Below are 20,784 nucleotides of genomic sequence, written 5' to 3'. Positions count from 1 at the left end.
CCAGATTGTGCGGACACAAATAGGAAAGAATAAGTTGAAAACAAAGTAAAAAGAAAGAAAATGCACTCACCCATCTCATAAAACACGTCAGAACTATATCCTTGAGCTTCAATTTCGCTTGCAGCTTTTAGGCGACGAATATTAATTTGAATCGTACTTTTCGCGCAGACTGCTTGAAAATAGCGCCAGTTTTTGTGAACTTTTCACCTGTTTGCACTGGCGTACGTGGCGTGGGAGGAATGAGTGCCGAAAGACGAAAAAAACTCCGCCTGACCAGAAATGAGCGATATCAATCACTGTTTTTGAGCGGATAAGCTATGCCCCAACCACATGCCGCTGCCATGTTCTCACCACGAATATCAGCCACTTTGCAATTGCAGTAGACAAAAGCAAACAAACAAAACAATTGGAAAGTTATGCATAGTATTTTATTTATTTATTTATTTATTTATTTATTTATTTATTTATTTATTTATTTATTCATTCATTCATTCATTCATTCATTCATTCATTCATTCATTCATTCATTCATTCATTCATCGAGGGCCTCCGTGATGGAGACATTACATGACGGGTTGTACAAGTGGCAAACTAGTGAGAAAAAAAACGAGGGGGGAGGGGGGTGTTTCAACTTCATAACAACATACAAGACAGGTGCAAAAATAAATGAGTGAAAAAGCATGTAAACAATTTATGGAAGAACATGCTACATGCTTTACACTGCGAGCTGATGAGTGTTGGAACTGATTAATGAAACGAGCATCACAGTAATACAATGGCGCAAACATACGTACAAGTCATATGCAAACAACGGCAAAGAGCAACAGTGCTGTAAATTTGGCAGAAGAAGAAAGCAAACCAACATAATATGGGTAGCAACACAACTGTTCTCCGTCTGCACTGAGAACAATGAAAACAAGAAGAACGGGAACTATAAAAGAAAAAGAAAAAGAAAAAGAAAAGAGAAAGCAAAAAAGGAAATGAAAAACACAAAGAGAAAAGGAAAAAGAACAAAAAAGGAAAAAAGCATGGAAGCATTATGAAAATTGTTCTAATATTTGGATGGGCAAGCAAAAAATTATTACGCAAATGGGTTGGTGCGTAGGGAAGGGTATGAAACTTGCCTCTCGTTTTTGGTGGGACTTGATGCACTCGATTTTGGCGTGACATACGACGTCATATTGATGTCATATCGTAGCAATTTCTTTAAATTCCTTACTTTGACTTTTTATTTTCCTTTTTTTTCATTGTTTTTCCCTTTCATACTCTCCCTGCTTTAGACCTCTCACTCTTCGGAAATGAAACCCTGCGCACGCCACTGGCTGTTTTCATAATATTTTGAGGAGTGTAAAAAACAGGTTTCTCATGCTTTTTAGAAAAGTATAAAAAGTTGAGAAAAGGATGATCCCGCACAGATCTATAAAAACTTGATATACGTCTTAACGCGACAACCTCATAACACAGGAAAAGTGACAGCAGTTGCTGGCGACATCACGAATGGAACAAAAAAGAAAATAAGTTAATAAAGTATGCATCGAATTTTATTTGGGTTCGAATAGGATTTCAACCCATTCGCCAGAGCCGCAGCCAAGTGTGGTAACCACAGCCCTAAAAACCCTGTACAGTGCCACGAAGGAACAAGAATTATCCAGATGCGGGCCGCATGGCAGGTGGACGGGACGGCACCGCTAACACGATGCGGCAGTGAAGAAGTCTTCAATAATCGCTGGTTTTCCCCTTCAAATCACTTAAGAGACTTCAGTGCCCGATGAATTTTTCCGTTTACACTGAAAAGAATAAGTGTTACATGCTGCATCACCAAAGTCCCAGCAGAGCTTCCACTCTCAATGTCTGTGCTGGTATTGACATCAGGGTGCGTCTCCCTCGCTGTAGATTGGTTCCGTCACAACGAATGTCCCCGGAGAAGCTTTGTTTATTTTTCAATGTTATCCTGCTTGAGAAAAAACAAAACACTTGTTTTTTGTAACGTTCTTATGTTTTTTTTTAACCACTCGAATCTCTAGTTCAGACCCGCAAACAGCAACTATGGACTGTTTTGTAAACCGCCAGCAAAGTGAGTCAAAAGTCCACGGCAAGTGTCGCAGGGAATTACCATTCCCCGACGCAGGAGTGCACTGTCGGGAGCCGTGCTTGAACGGGGGCCGCTGCATAGGCAGGGACCGTTGCTCGTGTGTCTACGGCTACGCTGGACGGCGGTGTGAAAGAGGTAAGCTCGAACGGCTCGTCTCAGAGAATTCCAGGCTTCATTGAAACCGCCTCAGACGACAGGAAATGTCCCTGCGATAGGTAATAACAATCGCGTTTTGGTGCTACGCAATCTCCTTTCAAAAAATATACGTGTCCTTGCCTTATCCACCTCTCTAGCGGGCAAACTGAGAACAAACCAATCGTAATGTTTTTGTTGTCTACACTGAACATCGAAAAATGCGTACAGCGAATAGAAGAGGTTTCTGTGATTTTTTTTTGTTTGTTTTAAGAATTTCTTGGGTTGCATTTTACTTGCTATTCTTCTGAGAGCGCTTGATATTTGTGGAGTGTCGAGTGGTATGGCCTAGCAACTTCTGTCAAATGCTGAACGTGTGCATTGCGGCATTGCTCAGCGGGTTTTCCCCGTCCCTTTTTCTAATGTGCACAAAGTGCACTCGAGTGACTGCAGTGAGTATTTCATACACAATGTTTGGTGAGACCCTGCATAGCTAATTGCACAAGGCTGTAGTTCGGCCAATATTCGTTGTAGCTTTCCTCAAATCCTCCAACTCCTCCTCGCTGTCGCCCTTGTTGTTTTACTCCTATAACCTAAAGAAACGCACGTGCTTGTGAATTACTGTAGTTGTATGAATTGTTCTTGATGTCTCTTGTTTCCTGCCTTGTTGGCGGCAACAGTGCTTTACGGGCGCCCTTTATGACCAGCCGACACGTGTACGCCGCTACTCCGGTAATATTATATTATCTTCTCGCTTCCATAGTTTCTTATTTCAAGTAACGTCTAATAATTCGCTCATGGTCGAACACCCGTTTTCTCATCCATCCCCCGACTCACAATCCCACATAACACGCACAAATCATTCTAAAAGATCACCCGTTATGTGGATACGGCGAACAAACGCGTCCAGCCTGGCCGATGCTCTACTGTAGATCCGAACCCAGTGGACGCGCCTATTCAATAAATCCATCTCTGAGAAGAGCCGAGAGGCGGCGGTGCAACGTATGCGTCTAACGGCGGCGGCGCAGATTACCGGACGGGTCCGTGCTTCCGCAAGATCCGGCACTCGTCGTGCTCGGACCAGCTGCCGGGCGTGGTGTGCACGCGACAGCTGTGCTGCGCCACCATCGGCCTCGCCTGGGGCCACCCCTGCCAGGCCTGTCCGGCCAAGCTGGAGTGCGACCGGGGATACATCACCAACATCCACTCGCGGGGATGCCACGGTAAGCTTGAACGGGCCGCCATGAAGGCAGTTTCTTTTTCAATGAGCATACTGCGTTGTTCTGATAGCGATGATATCGCAAACTGCAAACAAATAATCGATATATTGGGGAAAACAGATGGAGCAGCGGCCACTCCCCAGCCAGTTTCCAGCGACCTTTCTATGACGTCACAGAATCTTGTTTGTGCGATTGGCGGCTGCCTACCACAGTCACCGCCTAGAAACATCCCCGGACTGCGGTAGTTGGTCTCCTAGTTCTAACTGATTGCATCGCTGGAATACTAGCGTGCAGTCAAAGAGAGCTGACACATTGATAAGTACGTTTTTAGTGCTGGCGCATATTACGTGGCCCCTGCCCTTGCTAGTTTGGCAATATTTATAGCATTTTTCAGGGTTAAAAAAAGCGTCTTTCACGGTTGGGATGGAGCTGAATGAATTACAAAGGCTCCGTATTCTAAACTGAAAAAAGTTGTATATTGTCTCTATCACCCCGTTAAACGCGTTACCATCGTCTCGATACGGCAGAGTGCACCTAAGCCCCGCTACGGGTTTTCTGCAGCCCAATTCTGTCAGATTCGAGTACAGCGCAAGCTCGTTGGTCAAACTTTCGGATAATTTCAAGCTTGTGACCACTGCTTATTTACGCCTTCTTAAAAGTCCGTGTGTTAAAACGCCCCTTAACCCTCGCACAGCTCTGCTCCTGTGACGCCTTAAGATTGAAGGCCCTGAATTAGCATTGAACTTTGCATGGATAAAATCGCACACATAAAATTAGCACGCATACTTGAAGGAAAAAAAAACGTTGCCTGAACTATCAGAACCGAAGAAAAGTTCGTTAGATACTTTAAATCGCATGTCAAGTCGCGGACATACGGGCAACCTTGGAATGATGGGCAGGAGGGTCTAGAAAGTGGTGGTCCACGCTTGCGACCATCATTCTGACGCGCAGAGAATCATATTTTGTCCCTGCGCTTATTGCGGGCAATTATGATTACCGCACGCATCAGCTCTGCAGAAACATTTACATGAACCAATCTGGCTCTTCTACGCATGAGAAACTTGTTTTGCGTGACCGCACACCTCGGCTGCCAGAGCTACTTGTAATCGTGGGAAGTGTTGCCGCAGGCGACGTGCAGTCTAGACTTGTAAATTCGCAGGATTGTGGATACTTGCCGAAGTTTATTATATTCCACATTCACGAATAGAAAAACGTATGTGCCCTTCTAAGACAAAATGTGCGTCGGTTACAACGACAAGCCCCCCCCCCCCCCCTCTTCGTTCCCCCTTACAGCAGTAACAAATGTATCGAAATGCTGAGACGCTCTTACCCAGAATGAGAAGGATGGGGATAAAAAGAATGGCAGAAATACGCCATGTAAGATAAATCAAGCAAATTGTCCGCATTATTTATAAAATATCCTTCTAGTTAAAACCAGTGCTGCGAACCCACTAATTGTAATGGAACGCCAGCAAGGTGCACTACTACAAATGATCTATCTCTTTGTCGCAGATGTGAACGAGTGCGAAGCCATACCCGGAATCTGTGAAGGGGGAAATTGTGTTAACAATCCCGGCTCGTACACATGTGAGTGCAACGAAGGATACACGAAAAACGTCGTCACAGAAAAATGTGAAGGTGAGCATTGTTTTTGTTTTTGTATACATAAATGACAGCCGCCCTGTGCCTATGCCAGGTTAGTTTTAGACCAACAAACAGCTCCATCACTAAGTCGACTGGATGCAATATTTACGGCACAAAAAGAATACAACTTCGTCCAAATGTATTCTCTTTCATTTCATTTCATTTCATTTCCAATTTAAGCGTGAAAGGTAAGAAAAACTCCTTGCTGTGACGTGCTATAGGTTATAAAAATTAATAAAAAAGCCCTGCAAAAGCAGTACCGAAGTTTTCTGCCTTCTCCATACTATAACATTATGTAGTCATGGTAAATTGAGTTGGTCTGCCGTCCAAGGCATTCAGCAGGGTCCTTTTTAAGATGAAAGCCTCAGGCCGACAGCTCACTGGTCGACTGCAGCGCCCCCTCAATTTACTGGCCCTGTTTTATACTGATATATTTTTCTAAAAACTAACTGGTTTTTATATCTTTTCCGGACATATTTTTTTTGCTTCATTTTTGTGTCTTACCAAGTCTAGTTGGCACTTTTCAGACTGTCATGTCCAAGCCTCTGATCGTCTGCTCACCGCAATGCGCAGACCAGGGGTGGTATTCTCGTGTTCTCTGCGTTTTGTGTCCATTTCAAAAGTGTCCGTTTTAAGTGAGCTGTGACTGGATAAAAGCAAACAACCAGATCTGAGGTAACGCAAGTGCAGCGGACCTACTGCGCTTAACCGCGGCTTCTTGGAGCAAGCGATTTAAATTTCAAACAGATGGTTTTGGAGGTTTAGCTATGAATTCACCGGTCATCGCCTTGTTGTTGGCTCGCCAGCGGAAAAAAGCGGTCGAGAAATAATGTAGAGGCTTTCGAAATGCCCGTAGAAGCATTCCGCCAGCATGTCCGCCTCTCGAAGAGGACTGTGCGGTGGCTGTGCGACGAGCTGCGGGACGAACTTGGCCGGCGGCCGCGCAAGCTCAGTGTCGAGGACCTAGTGTTATGAGCCCTTCGTTTCTTCACTACCGGTGGCTGTCAGCCAACAGTCGGTAGCGAAGAAACGATATCGCTGCCGGAGCCCTCCGTGAGCCGGTGCATCCACGACGCCACGAAGGCCGTCTAGCAATGAAATAAACGATCGTCTGCGACCTCGATAGCTGTCGAGCAGACGACCAAAATTACACACTCGCCATAAAATCTATAACCCTTTATTGGTACTTGACAATTACACATAGTAGCTGAACATTCGTAGACTTCACACGCAACAGGTACGTCATTAAAAACGAAAATCCTCACCACTTACACATCTTTTCACTCGTAGAGCATCACGAAAATGGCAACAGTGCAACGCATCATTCGAAGTTCGTGGAAAAGCTGGCGTCAGCATGCCGCAAGTGTGTCGTTGCCGAAACACGTAACGGGAGGTTTATCTGGATGCACGCTCATTGTCACTGGCCCCAAAACGGAGTCCAAGTGCAAAAAAAAAAAAAAAAACAAACTGAGTAGCCGCAGCACTGTTTGCACTTTACTGCCACAGGAAACGCTGGCTGCAACTGCCATCTTTGGATGTTCGTCCCCTTGCGGTGAAAACTTTCAACGTCGTCACAAGAAAATCTCTTCCCGGATAGATTTAAAAACACGTTCAAATAAACACATAAAACATAGTCTGACGTTGTTTCAGTTCTTTAGAATGCGTTAGCAAGAACAGTTACAGAGTTGTCAAAGGCACGCTGCTTAACCGGAAGTACGTCACGATGAGACGGACGAAAACGGACGTCTTCAAAACAGACAATTAAAAGAATACCGTCCCAGGAGCGGTATTCTGGAGCATCGCCTCCTGTATTTTTTCAACGCCAAACGCATCGTCCGATTTGCAATGGGAGTAACGGGGGCGCCTGTCTCGCCACATGTCATAAGGTGGGGCCCCAATCTTAAACGGGATCCCCGCTCGTGTCCTAGACCATACTGAATTCGACAGCGGCTTATGTCTAATTGCCAAGGCAACCGATGTTCGAGGTTTCTGAAGTAGCGGTGCTCTGGCCAGCGATGTAAAACCCAGCACCGTGGCGAAGTATGTTTTGATAACGTTGCCGCTTTCCACAGCGCGTCGCCCAAAGATTAACCGGTCATGTCACTAAAACACTGGAAAGGCTAGCAATTGGGGAAGAGTGGCAGGAGTAGAATGTACTAGAAGTTTTATAGTGCCCGGAGCGGCCCGGAGCGGTGCTCCTTTCGCGCAGAAAATAGCGGCGGCGCTGTTGTCAACGGCCACTGAAAGCGGCGGCTGGCCGCGCGCCCGGCCGCGCGCCGGCCGCATTGTCGGCGGCCAGGAAACGCTGCTGCTGTCCGCGCGGAGCGCTTGAAGCTTGTTCTGAGGGACGTGCGACTGCTTAAATATACTTTCGGTACAGACTGTGGGTAGCGAAATGAGAAATAAACGCTGCGGTGCATTTTCCGTTAATTTTGCCCTTTCCGATCGACAACAACGAAAAAATTACGGTTTTTTTATTTGATGCAGTATTCGTAGCGGATTGTAAATTATGTAAGTGCGGCGACATTTTCGCTATTACAACTACCCACTAAAAATATTTTGCGTGAAATGGCCTAATATGAACGAGTTCATGATTGCTTTATGATCCTGTCCTTATTATGCTGCTAGATGGACACAAATGAAATGAAAAATATCCTGGAATGATGGCTTTTCAGAAGAATTTTTTTCTTGTGGTGTAATTTACGTGAGCTGTTATTATAGCTGCGAGCCATGGCCCACTTGTGATAATTAAGGATCAGCCTGGCCCAGCAGAAAATGACACACGCAAGCGAAAAATTGTTTTAACTAAAAAAGGGTTATCTTAGCGGTTAGCCCAGCTGACCCCAAACCCTTGTTTTATTGCAACTATTCCCCCAACATTCTATTTTTCGTACCACCTTTAACCTGGTTCACTGATTGATTGATTGATTGATTGATTGATTGATTGATTGATTGATTGATTGATTGATTGATTGATTGATTGATTGATTGATTGATTGATTGATTGATTGATTGATTGATTGATTGATTGATTGATTGATTGATTGATTGATTGATTGATTGATTGATTGATTGATTGATTGATTGATTGATTGATTGATTGATTGATTGATTGATTGATTGATTGATTGATTGATTGATTGATTGATTGATTGATTGATTGATTGATTGATTGATTGATTGATTGATTGATTGATTGATTGATTGATTGATTGATTGATTGATTGATTGATTGATTGATTGATTGATTGATTGATTGATTGATTGATTGATTGATTGATTGATTGATTGATTGATTGATTGATTGATTGATTGATTGATTGATTGATTGATTGATTGATTGATTGATTGATTGATTGATTGATTGATTGATTGATTGATTGTGGGGTTTAACTTGCCGACGCTAGACAAGCGATGAGGCGCTCTGTAGTGGAGGGCTCCAGGTTAATTTTTATCGACCACCTGTGGATCTTTAACTTGCGCCGAAATCTGGGGCACAAGGCGGGTTCGGCGCTTTTCTCCTCCATCAGAAAAGCGGCTGCCGCGGCCGGGAATCGAAGCCGCGTCCTTGAGCTCAACAGCGTAACTGAACCAAGAAAGGAGTCGAATCACAGAAACACAAATTTTATTCACAAGTATAGTGAGAGAACAACTACACGCACATAAAACCAAAGCAAGACAGGTATTAGATCATTAACAAATATATTGATCACGACAAAAATAAAATATAACGCGGGTAAGCATACATAGTCTATTATACAAGAAAGTTCAAAGTTCAAATAAAGGGAACTGAGACTAAATACACATTTCTATTGCATTTTCGATGGCAACAAAGATGAAATGTAACGCAGAAAATCATACACAAAGTCTATTCAACAAAGAAAGGTATAAGAACGCTGACATAGAGATTTAACTGGAACAAAAATACTTTGCTTACATTCTTGGGCAACGCATTTTCAGAACTTCGCATGTAATCACAGGACTTGTTAATACTTTATGCATCCGTGTCACTACGTAAAACGCAACCAAGTTTGCAGTCCAGGTCTCACTGTACTGGCCGCAACCAATGCCGGGAAAGGGGAAAACTTTCCCGATACCGACCGTCAGAGTTTAACTCGATTTCGGAATCTCGAAATATCTGTCAAATGGAAACCTTTTCTCTCCGTGCATCTACCTCCCATTGGCGGTACGCATTTGCCCCCCTTTCTCTGGGAACGTTTTTTTTTTTTCCCCTTAGACCATGGATATCTTGAAATCTTGACAGAGAGGACACAAGGCAAAGTCCGCACAGGCAGCTGATAATGTCCCTGTTCGAACGCTTAGCTCGCAACGCGCCAAACGCGGTCGTGAACGGCAAATTTACGCAAAGTACGCGCTGTGCAAGGCCGATCTCCCCGTTGCCGGAATGCTGTCTGTCGCTTACATCATTTTGAGATTAGTACATGTGGACAACGCAGCTGATCATGCGGACGACCAGGAGCCTCTAGTGCTTACAACGGAAGAAACACCAAACATGCAGCGTCTGCTTCACAAGATTGAAAGTAGCGGTGGCGACCAACAACCGATGTGATACATTGAGCAGCTTGAGAACACTTTTTGGGATGCAGATGCGAAACCAAAAAAGGCGAGCATCACTCAGTTCTTTCTTTTGCAATATTAAATATTGTTTTTCCTGCGAATTATTTCCTCTTTATTTTGAAAGCACCCGCTTGCAGTGGAGCTATAAGCAGCACCAGCTGTTATTTCAGCGACAGCTGGCCACAAATTTTTGTCATTCCACATAACTTATCTTAAAATTTTCAGATAATTTTATGATTTTTATTTAACGCGAGCTGTATATCAAGAGCGTTTTCAGAAAGTATCGTGAAAGTATCGTTGGGGGAGGCGTTGATAATTTTATGTTGGGTCGTACTAGTTTAAAATTTTCACAAGCGGAATTACAACGTTCGGCGTTTACTTTCTAAATCAGCTGCCCAAAGGCGTGGATTCGATTTCCTGCCACGGCGGCCGCTTTTCTGATGGAAAAAAAAAGCTACAAATGGCCGTGTGTTCAAGATTTTGGCGCAGGTTAGAGATTCCTAGGTGTCCAAAATTAACCCTGAGCCCTCCACAATGGAGTTCCTAATCGCCTGTGTAGTGTCGGCGCGTTAAACCTCATAATCAATCAATAAATCAGCTGCCCAGGCGCCAAACAGCGCAGCGAGCAGCGCAAATCTTGCCGCGCGCGGGCCAGGAGCTGGGGTCGGGAAGCGGCGGCTGTTCAGCGGTCGAGGACAGCAGCGCCGCCACTATAGCGGTTTATTTTCTGCGCGAAAGTCGACCCGGCGGAAAATTGGGAGAGGCCGCCACTCGGGCCACTCGAAAACTTCTAGTACATTATAGCAGGAGTAGAAGGAAAGGGCTTGGTTGGCTGCTCGGGGCCGATGCGTTTGGCATTGAAAAAAAAATCCCGGGCCATCTCTATTAACGTGAAACCTGGGGAGGGGTGAAGCATGCGGTGTACACGTGTACTCAGAGATTGTAACTCTCTCTCTTGTCCCACGGCGCGCGCTGATTCGGCGCCGGAGAAGCGCCGGTGGGAGGAGCAATCGCGCTCTTGCTGAGGCGGCGGCGCCATCTCTTGAGTGGAACCGGATTTAAGCAATTACATGACAGACTTACTGCCCGTAAGTTGTCTTCGTGTCACACTCCGCAGCATGCTAAGAAGTACGCTTTACAGGATAAAACCTGGCGTTTGAAATCAATTTCGAGATGAAATGTGACAAATTTATTTCATTAATGCAATTAAATCCTGATTATTCTTGTATTCCGAATTATTTTATATCATGTGAGTTATTTTGAACTGGTTTTATCTATTTTACACTTGTTTTTGAGCATCGTTTGACAACTTGATTTACCGTGATGACAAGAGACGACGACGACAGGCGACGCCGACAGCCCGGGCCCCTAAGGTGTAAAACGTCCGTTTCACCCCGTCTTATTGTGACGTACACCCCATTGTAGGCTGGCTTTGGGTTGACTTTTGCGCAATTGTTTTTGCTAAGACGTTTTAAACCACTGAGCCTATTTTAAACTATCTTTTATGCGTTTATTTCAACGTATTTTGAAAACTAAACTGGGTAAGTTTTTATATGCCGAAGTTGAAATGTTTGACCACAAGAGAGAGAACTTCGAAAGAGGGCAGCTGCAGTGGCTGCAGACAGCTATTTACTGTGGCAGTAACGCGTAAACTATGTTATGGCTGCTGATTTTTTCGCGCATGGACGATGACCGTGTATCAAGATAACCCTAAGTTACGTATTTTGGCATCGACACGCGGCATGCTGCCGCGAGCTTTTCGTTGGCATTTCTGCGGTACTTTCGGAGTGAAAACCTGCGTGACTGGTCGGATGCTTCGCGTCAAGTTTACGAACGCTAAGCTGGCATGTATATTTGTCAAGTACCAATAAAATAATATGAATTCTATGTCGAGTGCTTGTGAAATTTTGGTCGTCTGCACGGCAGCTATCAAGCTTGAAGACGACCGTCTATTTCACTGGGTTATGGTGACGGCGTAGATGCACCGGCTCACGGAGAGCTGCGAGCGCGGTATCGTTTCTTCGGTGCGGATCGCTGACTCAAAGCCACCGGTAGCGGAAAAAGTTAGGGCGCATATCACTTGTTTCTCGACACTGAGCCCAAGATACCGCCGGCCAAGTTCGGCTCGTCGCACAACCAGCGCAAAGTCATCTTCGAGAGGCAGAATGCTTCTGCAGGCATTTCGAACTGCATTACCTCTTAGGGGACATTTCTTCCCCTCCTGTTCTGGCGGCGAGCCATCAACAAGCCGATGGCCGATGCATTCATAACTGTCAAAATTGTCTGCTCCAAATCGTCCGCTGCGAGAAGCCGCGGCCCAACGCTGTAGCTCCACCATGCTTGTCTTGCGTCACATCCGGGTGTTCGCTCTAAGTCAATCAATGGCTCGCTCGAAACGGACACTTTTGAAACAGGCACGAAACGGACCAAACTTCAGCACATCCCCAGAGTTCTTCGATACACAGCGGTTGCGAAACTCCGCTTCAGAAGAATCCGGGCGGCGCTGGATCGCCTGCTCTGTTGAAGCTGAGGGACTAGTGTACGAGCGCGGCACCTAGAAGACACAAACTGGACTTCGGTGAACACTTACTGGGGCTCTTCGATTTACAGTCTCGGACTACCCGCGCAGTCCGCGGCACAGAGTTTCTCAGGAAATATTGAGGAACTCTATGGCCCGAGTATTCCCCGAAGCCATAGAGGTACATTGGAACGTCGAATGCCGGACTGCTTCTCGGGGAGTCCACGGTGATTCAGAGACTAAATCGAAGAACCCCATTAAATTAGAAAATAAAGCTTGATTTTAAAGTCAGAAAACGTACAGTCGGTAAAACGCTTGTCTATAACAGCGATTTCGACTTCAACCATCTACTACCGAAAACTGCCGAAACATACTCGTTCCAAACATGTCGGAGGCAAAAGCGAAGGGCTAAGTCTTCAGAATTCCGCAGTCGTTTTATTCAAATCCCGTTTCGTCGAGGCAGGATAGGGCTGAGAGTACGAAAGCTGTGTTATAGACAAGCCTTTTACCGGCTGTACTTGTAACTTTGCAGGTAATATTTGTTACGCTGGTTTTTCTTTTTATGACTTGCGGCAGCAGCTTCAAGCACTTGAGTACTATTTCAAGTTTCTTCCGACAGACGACAGGCTCGTCAACTTGTCTAGATATTGCCCCTGTTTGCCCCAGGGCAGGGGGGCCAACCACGGGCCGCCTTTTAATACATTGGGCCTATGGGGACTTTCGCAACTGGTATACTATATCAAGTAACTCTGTGCGCGGACGACCACGGATAAATCCGGCTTCCAGGCAGACGACGCCAATTATTCATTTTTAATTCCTAGAAAAAATAATTCACGAAAAATAGTAAGCCAATAAATAACTTCACAATAAAAATTGTTAGAACGGCAATTCAATTCTTAGAAACTCCTCCATGACAAATGCGGTGAGTGTGCAGGGAGGGCGCTGCGGTCGACCGCGGTGCTGTTTTTCGCGCGTTTTCATCCCTTCGACCATAGAGTTTATCAATATTACCCAGAGTGGAAACTGTCGCTGCAGTCGTATGCCGCCGTAGGAATTGTGGGTGCTGTGAGAATCGGACTGGCGGCAAGTGGCTAGTGCTATGAATTGGACTTGTCGGCTCTGAACTGTTTCTTAGTTCTGTTTTCGGCATGCTTTTCCGTTTTCGGCATGCCGCTTTCTGGAATTCAGTGGCTATCACAGATATGTCTAAACAACAGCGTGATCAGCACTTACCGCTTGTTCTCGCTCCAGCGGGGAGTTTCTTGTTGTTGTTGTTTGTTCGTTTATTTAATAGCCTCAAGGCTTAGTAGACACCAAGCGGGTCCGATCTATATCCAGGAAACTAGGTTGGCCTCCCGGATATAGTCCAGTAGGGAACGGTAGGCAGGACCATGGAGCCACCGATGGTAATGCGTGTCTTGCCGCAAATTTAGGCCTGCTGCCATCAAACATTTTCTTCTAATGTCCTTAGTTCCAGGGCATGTCCATAGTAGGTGGTGAAGGTCTGCCGGAACCGTTTCCTCACAGCAGGTTGGACATTTCACATGTCCTCGGTAGTCCCCTTTCCATCCACTCGTGCGGGCAGGAGTAAGAGCCACGCCCAGTCGGATCCTTCGTAGTACAACCTCCTCCATCCTGGTAAGATTGAGGGGGAGGAGAACCGAACACGGAGGTATGAGAGCACGCGTTCGGCGTCGAAGGTCCTCCTTGGCAGCCATTCTTGTGGCCCATGGGTCACTTGGGAGCTGGGCGGGGGATGATGGGGCCGGGCAGTTGTGTGACAGGAAGTCAGCCCGTTCATTTCCTGCAATACTGAAGAGTTTCTTAAAATGACGGGGCAACCACATGAAGCGACGGCGACAAGCGACGCGAAAATCGTAACTCAAACGGATACAGCAAACAGATAGTGTGGGCAACAGCGGCAAGCTGAAAAATTAATGCACTCCCTCCTATGCCCTCCATTGTCGTCGCTCGTCGCTGCCGCTCGCTTGTGGGCTGCTTCTGGCACGTAAAAAGCGAGCGCCGGCGATGGCCCTAGCGGCCTGTGTATAATTTTTTTCGCTTGTCGCAGTCACCTACAAATATCCGTTTGCCATACCTACTGAGTTACGATTTTCTCGTCGCTCGTCGCCGTCGCTGCATGGGGTTACCCCTTTAAGCATGCACTGCTTCAGACAGACGCAATGAAGCAACATACATGGCGACTCGACAAGCCGGGATTTATTTGCCATTTAAAGCATTCATGCCATTTCATAATGATTTGCCCGCGTGCTTGAAGGCTTACTTGCGGTAGTACGCTTCGCATCCAGATTTATTTATGTCTGTTGGGACAAAACAAATAAATGCAACGCGAAGACATCACTCTTGGATCTCTAGTTTGCCATACCTACTGAGTTACGATTTTCTCGTCGCTCGTCGCCGTCGCTGCATGGGGTTACCCCTTTAAGCATGCACTGCTTCAGACAGACGCAATGAAGCAACATACATGGCGACTCGACAAGCCGGGATTTATTTGCCATTTAAAGCATTCATGCCATTTTATAATGATTTGCCCGCGTGCTTGAAGGCTTACTTGCGGTAGTACGCTTCGCATCCAGATTTATTTATGTCTGTTGGGACAAAACAAATAAATGCAAACCGAAGACATCACTCTTGGATCTCTAGCTCTTGCATCTGCTTCGCCTGGCAAAACGCGTAGCAAACTATAATAATACAGTATTGAGTGGAAGCAAGAACACAGTTTTGGACGATCTCGATAAATTATTTTCAGCCGAATATTACCAAAAAACAAAGAAAATAGCATTTAGTGTGAAGTATGTAATAATTTTTAAACATATCGGGACGGCCCGCCGTATCTGGCGGCGTGAGCCAAATGCGAGACGACTGCGTTTTTTTTTCTTTTTAACAGCAAAATTGATTTACCAGCCTAAGCACTAAACACAGTATTTTTATACAAAGTAAAATTTATAAGCGGCGGCACTTTTTGCGACAATTTTTTTTTTAACAAAAACGCAATTTTCGTAGCCACAAAGCCATTGCCGGCCACTCCGCGCCGCACTGCCGGCCGAACTACACACTACGGCGGCACCGATGGTGTCATAGAGCGCTTTCGCAGAATTGTGCTGACACTAGCGCCAGATTCCACTACAGTAAGCTAGTGAGAAACTCTATGACTTCGGCGACACACCGTTGTAATGCAAAACTGGCCAGAATGGAAGACTAGCCTAATTTCTAGGGAATATAGTAGTACCATGAACGTTCAACCGCCACCCCCCCCCCCCCCGCCCCTCTTTGACTAGGGGACGGGGGTAAGGACGAGGCCACAGTGTCCGTCTGCAGTCAAATAACAACTACCTCAATTGTTCTTCTGCCGCAATCTACGCACTAAGCTCACGCGGCTTCAATGTTGTTCTCACGACGACGACTAGCTATTTTAGTGTCCCAAAAAAGAAACGACAAATGAACAAAACAATCTAAGGTCATGTACGCCAACGGCATCGCAAAGTTGTTTGCCTTTTTCTTCCAATTTATTCCTTGTTTGGTTTTACATTTATGTTCTTTTGCGCCCAATTTTTCCTTTCATATTTCCTTCCTTTACTTCGGATCCTTCCTTCTCCCCGAGATGAAAATCTGCGTACGACACACGGAAGCGAGACATCGCCTTTCGTGGCGCTGGTCTTAGCGCGCAAACTGATCTCGGGGAGCGGCACTGCGCTCGCCAAAGCAAAGCCGAGTGAGCGGGAAGGGCGGGACGCGTTCCCGGCACAGCATCGTTGCGCCGGGACAAGCGAGAGGCAAAGCCAACGTTACTAGAATGGCAAAGCTAACCATGAAGGGGCGCGTTCTCATGGTCTGGCATTGCGCAACACCGCCAGTGTGGGGAATCTAGGCATAAAGGAGATCGCAGTAAAGTCGCGATCCTTACAATATATTTGGTTATTTTGCGGTCGTTTGTTTTAACTCGCATGGCACGAGCGAACACAAGATGAAGCAGTCGTAGTTGCCCTGAACTGAGATTTACTGCAATTGCAGACATCAACGAGTGTTCCCGTGACTTGGACATATGCAACGGCGGGCACTGCATCAACACGGACGGCAGCTACTACTGCATATGCAGCGCGGGGACCGTCCCCAGCCACGACAAGAAGAGCTGCCTCGGTGAGAGCAACTCCACTGGGGACCAAGACCGCTGTCCGAAGACCACTGTAAAAACAAAAAAAAAAGCTGGGTACTTACTTTGAGGATTAAGTTTGGTATGGACGCGTTCTGTGCTTGGGTTGAGACGTCGGCTGTAGGCAAGCTGTTTTGTTGTTCTTGATGCAATGAGTTGTTGACCAAAAAATGAGTTGTTGACCTTTTAGTGCCCTGATTTAAAGTTTCGTACGTGTAAAGCGACGTTAAGACTCACTACCACGTATTCCCTCATATTCTGTCGTCGTTGGAGTGCACTGAAGCACTTTGGTCACGACTACTGCCGCAACGACGATGCCTCGGCAAGGTTTGGCAATTAACTTGAACGCTTTAAAGGCGTAGGGGAGATCCAGTGCTACCATACTCCTGTCCTCGTCGCGCTGAGTCGCTTCCCAGAGCAAGCCACTTCGTACTTCTTTCCTTCATTTCGTGGAAGGGAAACTGTTCCTTTCAATGCCCTTCTTCATGCCACCTTTATTTTCCTGTCTTCAGACACGAGCCAGGACTACTGCTACACGGAATACGGTGGCGTGGGGGTGTGCAGACAAGCGCTCCCTGTGAGGCTGACCAAGTTCGAATGCTGCTGCAAGGACACCCCGCGGATCAGAGGCTGGGGCACACCATGCAAGCACTGTCCGCGAAACGGCACAGGTAAGCGCAGTTTGTTTCAGTTGGTTTGTCCCGGACCACAAAGATCCACTTTATTCAAACCTGACTGCACTTTCTGGCTATCTCCTGCATGAACCATACCTGGTGTGCAGTATGTGATAAATAAATAAATAAATAAATAAATAAATAAATAAATAAATAAATAAATAAATAAATAAATAAATAAATAAATAAATAAATAAATAAATAAATGAATGAATGAATGAATGAATGAATGAATGAATGAATGAATGAATGAATAAATAAATAAATAAATAAATAAATAAATAAATAAATAAATAAATAAATAAATAAATAAATAAATAAATAAACAAGCACTGTCTTCGTGTGTGCCACGCGCATTCAATTAGCAAAATTAGCGTAGATTTTCGCTCGATTGCATGGGTGTACCGCACTTTCAGTTTTCTGCACGTCACCCTTCTGACAGTATAATTTCGCAAGGCATGCAAATCTCTTTTGAGAACACTAGCACGGGAGCAACGTCTGTGAGCTTGCAATCTGCCAGCTACTACTTAACATTGGGGCTTCACAATCCGTCAAGCAACATGTGGGGAGATACGGAGCTTGGTTCAACAGTTTTTTCACGGCACCGCGCACTCCAAGGTTTAATAGGTACACTCCACTGCCTCGTAGACGTGCGCAAAGTTGAGACGAGGAAGTGCGGCTTGCTGACCCCGCTGACGTTGCGTTTTTCCGTTTCTCTGTTCTGCACGCAGCTGAATATAAACATCTCTGCAGATCCACGGACAACATGGCGGTCAACGAATGCGACCTGCTGCCCGGGCTGTGCCAGAACGGCCGCTGCGTGAACACGCGCACGGGCTACCGGTGCGAGTGCGACAGCGGCTTCGGGCTCGCCCCCGATCACAAGAGCTGCAAAGGTCAGCTCGAACGCCGCGTCCCTTGCGCTGTTGCGTTCGCCGGCCTCATGCCTGTGCACGCTGGCAGGTTCCGGCCACCGCCCGCCTTCTAAAGGGGCCGTGAAGGCAAAAAACCACTTTGTTCGGTTCGAAAGAGCCACACTTTGGTAACTCGCTCCGCTCTATTCCAGCTACAAAAGACGTTCTTTAACCAAAAAGAAAAAAAAACGCAAGTAAGTTTAAAAGCTTTAAAATTTCGCTCTAGAGGGACGTAATATGGGCAGGAGTAAAGTCATTTACGACTTCATTTCTTTCCGTGTGTTAGCTGCGCGTTAGAATCCAAGCGATACGATCAAACGGAACTCGAGGGCCCAGCACAATCGCCTGGTTATTTTTCTTGCTGGTGGCTTAGCTCGGCGGCCGCCAGTCGCACAAACAAGGTTCTGTGAAGTCATAGGGAAATCGCCTGAAAGTGGCTGGGAAGTCGCCACTGTCGAATATGTTTTCTTCTGTATGTCAATTGTTTCTTCGTAGTTTGCGTTAGTACTGGTATTTTGTTACCGGAACAAAACAGTCATTTTATTGAACCAAACTTTCTTGTTTTCGTTTTAATTGCCATTTGCATTGATGCTGCATCCGGTAGCATCCCTTTGCCGTTTCAAAACCTCCAAGAAAATACCGGTGTAGCCTTAGTCGTAAACTCTTTCTGAAAAGGATCAATTTGTTTTTTGCTTCTGCGCATGTAGGTCATACATACAGGCTGCCACTTACGTTTTTAGAAGAGAAAAAGTCTCGAAGCCTCATTTGCACTTATTTTTACGGCGTGGCCTCGAACACCCGATGTGGCAGGCAAGATAAGCACATTTCACTAAGTCGACGTCTGAATGGTGGCAGCGGTTGAGCATAACCAGGCTTAGCTATTCCTATATCACGTGCTATTAGGCATCTTGAAGTCACGGGTAAGCCGTCATATTGCAACACAACTTTTAGGTTTGAGAGGAACCCCTTTCCAACAAGTAGACTAATACCAAAGTCTTTCGAAGAATTAAGGGGCTCTGCTAATACAATAAAATGTAATGCTAGAAAAGTAAAAGCATAGTGCCAGCGACTCCGCTTTTGCACGTATAAGCAGTGGACAAACGAAGTTGACTGACAACTAGAAAAAGTACATTCGCAATTATCATCTTGAACAATTTGCCGCTTCTAGCAGACGAAGTTACAAAGCACTTAAAAAACCCTTGCCGAAGGGCCACCGCCCCGTTAATCTCGCGTTCCTCGCTATTAAGTGCACAGCAACTTAGGGCCCCGCCCTATCGTCGTAGCTCGTTCGCTGTCACGACGTCTAGCCACTGCCGCAACCAGCCCAAACAGCGACATAACGGACCCAAGCAGAGCCCACGGTGTAACGGCGTAACACGGAAGCTTCGAAAAAGCAGCGGTTTATATAGCTATAACCGTTCGAAACTCCTGCGCATCTGGCACTTGTCATACAACTCCCCATTATTTAGCGTAAAGAAAACTGCAGGTACATTTGAGGCACAATCTGCGTAATTAACCGGCATTTCCCGCGTTCATTTAGTTAAAAACGCTCGTTGGGTTGATTTTTACAAGGAAAACACACGTTCAAAACTGCGCAGTAAGACTCCGACACGTGTGAGATGAAAGCAAGCACAAAAAGAACGGAAGTCCCACTCGTGCTGTTCCAGGCAGAGGGCGCGCTACCCCTTCGAAGGCGGGAAATTTGGATTGCGTTGGACAAACCTCTATTCAATTCATCAACGGAGGAGTGAGACAGGTGGGGGAAAAGCGTGAGCGGTGATATTCTGGGAGGGGAATTTTCCCTTTTTCGGGGAATTTTCAGCTGCAATTTCGGCCAAAAGGGAAAAGGGGGATCATTAATAGATGCAGAAGATTTCAAGAGACTTGGAGTAAAAAGGAAAAATAATGTCAGTAAACCAGTCCTCTCATCACTTATTATTTTGTTTTATTTTTAAAATTTCCGCTACACTTCGGCGGATTTGTGTTCAAATATCGGCAGTCATGCTCGCGCAACCCAAAGGCATCCTAGACCGCTTCCCATACAGTTTATAAACCAGGAGGGAGCATAGAGAAAATAATACTCCATAAGCAAGATTTAGAAGGGCTGAATTCACATGTATATTACAGCGCAATATATATATAAAAAAAACAAACTTCGGGTGCGCTTTAGTCCGCGTGCTAGCTGTCAACACAGTCCCGGTGCTGAGCTAAAATTACCTCAATTACCCAACAATGTCTGGTTCTTTTTCATACGGGCAGTTTTAACTTAGAGCCTTAGCATGCAAAGTAAGCATGCTTTTTGGTACAAAACGTGAAATGCGTAGTAAAATGCTGCTGAGCGGCGATGTAGTGGAATTTAGTTCACGCCGAAACACTGATTCTCCGAAAAGCATCCGCGTCCGGAAGGCTACATAGAGTAGGCATAGGTGGCGCTGGCTAACGCCCAGAACCGAACAAGAATCCACGTAAAGATTTATCGACTACAAAACGAGAATGCAGGGAAATTTGGAGGGAATTCTTGAGGAACCTGCGGGGGGAAATGCTACAAAATAGGGAATTTCTCAACCTAGAAATCGGAGTTTTCCTTCCCAGTACGGAACATCACTGAGCGTAAGCGGTGATAGCAATTGGCGGATAACTGCGCCACAGCCTCTCTGGCGACTCACTACTCTGCACTTCCGACAGCTTTCACGCTGAGTGGAACTGCTTTAATTTGTGTGTTTAAGGTTGACTCTTTTTACATTTACCTGCGTAAAGCTAACTAGTTTGTTTACTGTGTGTCCTTTCAGTGGTAGTATCTCAAAACTAACTAGTTTGTTTAGTTTTTGTCCTTTCAGTGGC

The 20,784-nt window shown here is 45.7% G+C and overlaps 1 protein-coding gene across 2 annotated transcripts in view; it reads left to right on the top strand.

The window, feature by feature from the left end:
- Nucleotides 1–20,784, top strand: part of LOC144170792 (fibrillin-1-like) — a 167,399-nt gene that overhangs the window by 40,687 nt on the left and 105,928 nt on the right. Inside the window, exons 4-9 of one of the 2 annotated variants that reach the window (XM_077700798.1) lie at nucleotides 2,129–2,227; nucleotides 3,253–3,447; nucleotides 4,957–5,082; nucleotides 16,217–16,342; nucleotides 16,868–17,026; nucleotides 17,761–17,925. In XM_077700798.1, coding sequence (XP_077556924.1) covers nucleotides 2,129–2,227; nucleotides 3,253–3,447; nucleotides 4,957–5,082; nucleotides 16,217–16,342; nucleotides 16,868–17,026; nucleotides 17,761–17,925 — 870 coding nt within the window. Of the gene's footprint in view, nucleotides 1–2,128; nucleotides 2,228–3,252; nucleotides 3,448–4,956; nucleotides 5,083–16,216; nucleotides 16,343–16,867; nucleotides 17,027–17,760; nucleotides 17,926–20,784 lie in introns of those variants that run through there. The other variant, XM_077700799.1, reaches the window with a different exon arrangement.

This window comes from Haemaphysalis longicornis, unplaced genomic scaffold (assembly GCF_048455015.1).
Source record: "Haemaphysalis longicornis isolate Haplotype H1 unplaced genomic scaffold, Haemaphysalis longicornis Haplotype H1 scaffold_2, whole genome shotgun sequence".
In the NCBI taxonomy this organism is placed as follows: Eukaryota; Metazoa; Arthropoda; class Arachnida; order Ixodida; family Ixodidae; genus Haemaphysalis; species Haemaphysalis longicornis.
Note: the sequence above shows the minus strand (reverse complement) of the source record. Positions and strands in the feature narration are given on the sequence as shown.